This window comes from Equus caballus, chromosome 1 (assembly GCF_041296265.1).
Source record: "Equus caballus isolate H_3958 breed thoroughbred chromosome 1, TB-T2T, whole genome shotgun sequence".
Taxonomy (NCBI): Eukaryota; Metazoa; Chordata; class Mammalia; order Perissodactyla; family Equidae; genus Equus; species Equus caballus.
This window is the reverse complement of record NC_091684.1, coordinates 152907433-152913151: the sequence shown is the minus strand read 5'-3', so window position 1 is coordinate 152913151 and position 5719 is coordinate 152907433. Positions and strand designations below refer to the sequence as shown.

The 5719-nt window shown below is 41.8% G+C and overlaps 1 protein-coding gene across 1 annotated transcript; it reads right to left on the bottom strand.

The window, feature by feature from the left end:
* Nucleotides 1-400: 400 nt before the first annotated feature.
* LOC138917937 (52 kDa repressor of the inhibitor of the protein kinase-like) lies at nt 401-3672 on the bottom strand. Its single transcript, XM_070236740.1, is given in 2 exon segments — nt 401-3640; nt 3643-3672. Coding segments are annotated over 2 exon segments (2289 nt in total). The 5' UTR covers nt 3658-3672; the 3' UTR covers nt 401-1366.
* Nucleotides 3673-5719: the final 2047 nt, after the last annotated feature.

Genomic DNA, 5719 nt, shown 5'->3' with positions numbered 1-5719 from the left:
AACACAGGAAAGAGCAAGGAGGGGATGAGAATAGGGTTCACAGGAGAGATAAAGCTTGAGGTGAAGATTAAAAGGACAATGGAAATAGCCAAATGGTTTGAGGGGAGAGAGAATGTTATTAGGTGAACAAAGGGTGCAGAAGTAAGTCCAAGGAAGCTAAGCTTGTTGAGAGAACTGCAGCTAATTCAGCATGACTAGAAATGTGGGTGCTGTGGAGGCCTGTTGGGACATGAGGCTGCAGGGGGGAAGATGGGGACCCTATTTGCTGCACCGAGGAGGCTTTATCTTGAAAGTGACGGGCAGCCGTTTAATATCTTAAGCAGAGAATTTTTACTGTCAATTAATCAAATTTTTTTTTTCAAATATTGGCACCTAGGCTAACAACTGTTGCCAATCTTCCTTTTTTTTTTTTTTTTAAACAAAATTCACATTTTATTTAGGTTGAAATAAACTATACAAAATTGATTTTCTTCACCAAAAATAACAGCAATATTTTCTGTATTATTCCTAGATAAACCACAAAATGTGTATTTTTGTAGGTTTTCCAGGTGTTGCTTATAAATCAAGACGAGGCAGTAGATATAGTCATGGAAAAAGAGAGAAGACGGAGACATCGGTTGTCGGTATCCATGGCCTCTGATCCTGTGCTGACCATGAAGCAGAGGTGTTCAACAGAGACCTGCTGAAAAGCTTATGGAGCTGGAGGGAATGTAAACAGCAACAACCAGACGTGGAACAACAATGGCAGGCTCTTCCATCCAAACTTTAACTGTAATCTGTTCTTTTAAGTTCATTTAAGAGAGAGAAAATCTACACTGAAATCCTTGTTTGGTGAGTTCACATGTTTTTCTCACTGTCTGGTAATTCCCTTAACTGTCCATTACAGATTTTTAACAACGTACGTAAAACTCCTACTATTCAAAGGTCAATTGTAAGCTTCATTGTAACATTTTAAAAAATGTATTCCTTCCTCCCACACCTCCTCAAAATTTATTTCTTCAAAAAACTGATAACTCAATACCTGACAATTGGATCCACAGTGATAATAAATGTGATGTCTAAAATGACTTAACTAAAACAATTCCCAAGTGCCATTAGCAGAGATCACGCAGAACTGTAACACAGCACTTTCAACGCTATCTTCTGGAAGAACAGTTAGGTCTCCAAAGCACGAGAGTTGAAACAGGAGCCATCTAAATAGGCAGATTATCAATGGCTAATGTACTCAATGGGAGGCCTATAGGTCAAGATATTCAGTGATTAAGTGGCCTACACATACCTTACAGATTTTCTGTAAGATGTTTTCAAATTTCTTACAGATTTTTTCAAATATCAAATATAAGAGAAAGCCTACTTCAAAAGTCTCTTAGGTATTCTCAATGGTTTCTGAATTCTCTGTAGGAAGCTCCGACTTAGCTGTATAGAGTTTGATATATGTGTCCACCATTAAATCCAGATCATGTTTTATATCAAAATTTATGTTAAGCAAAGCCAAGTTACTCGACCTTTGGTCTGTCAAAGTGTTCCTCAGGTATGCTTTGAGACGCTTCCGCCCGTTTTCATAGCGTTCATTCTCAACCTTCATCACAGGAAGGATACAAAGGACCTTCAGCAGTGCATAAACATTAGGAAAAAACTTGATGTCTGGCAGATGGAGGGCTTCATAAATGGTGGATGGAAGCTCTATATCTTTCCCTCTGTGTTTCCACTTGATTCTCCAACAGTGCAGCTCGGCCGAGAGCGTGTCAGGATTGGGTAAGTCGCTTCTGTACATGTCAGCATGATGCTCCTCTGACGTGTTGAACTTGAGCTGTCCCATGACAGACGGGACCAGAGATAAGCATTTAAGAGCTTTGAGGTGCTGTTCTGAGAATATATCTTTCAGTTCCTGAATAATGTGTTCCACTGTTGGGACACTCAGAGTTTCTTTATAGTAACCCTCAGAGGTTAGCTGAGATTCCAGGTTACCTTGCTGTGCTCTGCGGAATTTCCCAGGGAGCTTCATTTGAATATCAAGTTTGGTTGCCAAATTTGTGGCTTCCTCAAACCAAAATTCATGATAAACTTCAATATTTTCCATCACTTCATTTAGTGAATGCAGCACTGCAGTCAAGCTACTGGCTGCAAAGAAGACATCAGAGGTTTGCCCCTGGAGATTTTTCCCAAAGGCTCTTGTAAAAGATAGAACATTTTTAAGAACAACAATGGTAACGATGAAATCAAAATCTGTTACTGCACTACAGAGGACAAATGCTCGGCCAGCTATACAGTTATTCCATCTAATACTTGTGTCACTATTTATACCATCTAAACATAAAACAAGTGCCTGGAGGAGGTCCACTAAAATCTCGAAAGCATCATGCCTGCCTGTCCAATGAGAATGGCAAATCTCCTTCAGTTCTTTACCCCGTTCTTCATTGTTCTGAAAGAGGACAGTGATTACATTGTCAAGTTCTAAAAGCAGTTGTGGTGATCGATGGAAAAAGGAACAAACTTCCTCAATTGTTCCTAATGCAACAGACACTCCCATAACAGGCACAGATTTTGCCAACCACATATTTAAGGCACAGGAAGAGCAGAGTGTGTAGATGGCTTGGGGATATTTCTCTAAAAGTCTAGAAGCAACAACTTTCATTTTGGAAGAAAATCCACTGGACACAATGTAAGCCTGACCACGGCAATACTCCATGTTTAATCCCCACTTCTCAGTTATTGTAGTGTGAAATTTCACAGCCAAAATTTCTGCATCAGCTTCATAAGGCAGGAAGCCCACGAATTCCTCTCTCAGGTTATGAGATTCATCAACAAACCTCACCAACACAGGCAGGTGCTCTTCCCCTGCTATGTCCACGACATCGTCAGTGATAATGGAAAAGAAGTGAGAGTCTCTCACCTCCCTGAGGGTTTCTTCCCGGATGCAGCTCTCACAGATCTCCAACATCTGCTTCTGCTGTGTTTTCGAACAGAACAACGTGTTAACTGCTGTTGTCTCAAAGCGCTTTCTCAGAACCTCCTCACCAGAATTTATCCGGCACTCCAGCAGGGCTTGAAAGTTATCAGGAGTAAAGAGACCTTCCGGGATTTCATCAGCTTCATGTCCATCCAGAGGTATGTTTTGTTTTCCCATAAGAATCAAAATTTCAAATAAAGATTTTAAGTATTCTTTGTTTTCCTTCTCTTCAAGGGTTAAAGGTAAAATGTCTTCATCCTGTTCTTCACCTCCCTCTTCTGCACTGGGCTTCTGAGCACTGCTGTTGTTTATTTCTTTATGTTTCTGTTCCTGCTCAGACGTTTCATCAATTTTTTTCTGTTTCAGTGTCCTGATTTCATCTTCACTCAATTCTTTTATTCGTTTTCTGTGTCTACTATGTGGATTGTTCAAATGGCTGGTAAGATCAAATATTGTTGGTATTGCATTATCTCGAAGAACTGTCCTATAAGGACTAGTTCGACAGATCATAGAGGTCTCAAAGTGTTTGGCACATAATCGATAATGTTTATTTAGTTGATCAGGTGTTTTATCTTCTAAATCTGCTCTCCTACAATTCTCCACCCACTTCTGGCATCTGGCCGGGTCCCGCGGGAACCTGAAGAAGGCCAGGTCCGACTGAGTGCTCTTCCGCGTGCAGTTGGGGGCAGCGCGCAGAAGTTCGGCATCGTCGCCCGCCCGCCGGCCGGCCCAGCCCTCCCCTCCCCGCCTCCTCAGGGCAGCCCGCCCGCCCGTCGGGGCCGGGGAGGGGAGCCAGGCCGGCCGGCCGGCTCGGCAGGCCCAATCTTCCTTTTTTTTTAAGGATTGGCACCTGTACTAACAGCTGTTGCCAATCTTTTTTTTTTTTTTCTACTTTATTTCCCAAACCCCCCTGGTACATAGTTGTATATCTTAGTTGCAGGTCCTTCTAGTTGTGGGATGTGGGACGCCGCCTCAACGTGGCCTGACCAGCGGTGCCATGTCCGCGCCCAGGATCCGAACCCTGGGCCACCGCAGCGGAATGCGCGAACTTAACCACTCGGCCACGGAGCCGGTCCCTCAAATCTTTCTTGATGGCCAGTTGCCTACCATGTGCCAGACACTACACTAGATGCTAGAAATTCAAACAAGATTTTTAAGAGGGGAGAGATTTATATGGAATAATTCCATAAATATGACTAGTGCTTAAAGGAAGTAGGTGAGTCCAAAGTGCAATCCGAACATAGAAGAAGAAACTGCTTTTTCTGCCTACCTCCTTCACGGAACCCGGGGTGCAGCTTGAGCTGTGTTCTGAGGACAGAGGTTTTTTTTAGGTGGACAGATAGTGCAAAGGCACAGAGATGCAAAAGAATGTGACAAGCTCTGGGAATGACCGAAGAGTCAGTAGGAAAGGAGGGGAGGATGGATGTATAAAAATGGCAGGTGAGGCTGAATAAGTTGACGACAGCCAGATCATGAAGATCCTTGTAGGTGTGCTAAGGGATTTGGACATGATGTGTAGATGATGAGGGTATTAGTCAGGGTTTTCCAGAGAAACAGGACCAAAAGGAGATAGGTAGGTAGGTAGATATTTAGATAGATAGATACATAGATACATAGATATTAAGGAATTGAATAATGCCATTGTAGGGGCTTGCAAGTCCAAAATCCATAGGACAAGCCATCAAGCTGGAGATTCAGGTAAGAGCTGATGTTGCAGTCTTAGGTCTAAAGCCTGGAAACTCAAGCGGGATTTCTATGTTCCATTCTGGAGGCAGAAATCCTTTGAATTTCTTTGAGAAACCTCAGTCTTTTGCATTTAAAGCCTTCAACTGTTTGAATGAGGCCCATCCACATTATGGTGGGTAATCTGCTTTACTTAAAGTCAGCTGATTGTAAATGTTAATCGCATCTGGACAAATACTCCGTGATACCACTTATATGAAGAGTCTGCAATTAGTCAAATTCATAGAAGCAGAGAGTAGAATGGTGGTTGCCAGAGGCTTGGGAGGAGAGGAAGCAAGGAGGTATTAATCAAAGAGTACAAGGTTTCAGTTATGCAAGATGAACAAGTCCCAGAGACCTATTGTACAGCATAGAGCCTACAGTTAACAATATTGTATATTTAAAACTTTGCTAAGAGGGTAGGTCTTATAAGTATTTTTATCACACATACGAAATTAATAACAAATAAACAGGGTGAGAGGAAACTTTTGGAAGTGATGGGTATGTTTATGGCATAGATTGTGGTGATAGTTTCGTAGGCATGTACTTATCTTCAAACTCATCAAGTTGTATATATTAAATATGTACCACTTTTTGTATATCAATCATACTTCAGTAAAGTGGTTCAAAAAATAAGAATAAAAAAATGTTAATCACATGTGAAAAATACCCATAGTGTAGCCAAGGTAACACATAAAATTAAACATCACAATGGGGAAAGATATAGGCATGGAAGACTAGTGGGCAATTTTTGTATCTAGAGGTCTGGAAGGAGGACCAGGCTGAGTAACCAGAGAACCAAGTGAATAAGTGGTAGTTGAAGTCATGAGACGAACCAAATTCCTACAAAGAATAATAGTGTGAGATGGACAGAGTGCTGAGGGTGGACCATGGAAGACATCAACATCTTAGGGATGAAGTGTGTGAAGAAAGGAATGTCTTTGAAGGAGACTGAGAAGAAACTGTCCATGAAGATGGAGAGGTACCAAGAGAGTGTGAAGTTGCAGAAATCGAGAGAGGAAAGAGTTACAACAGATGCTAGAGAAA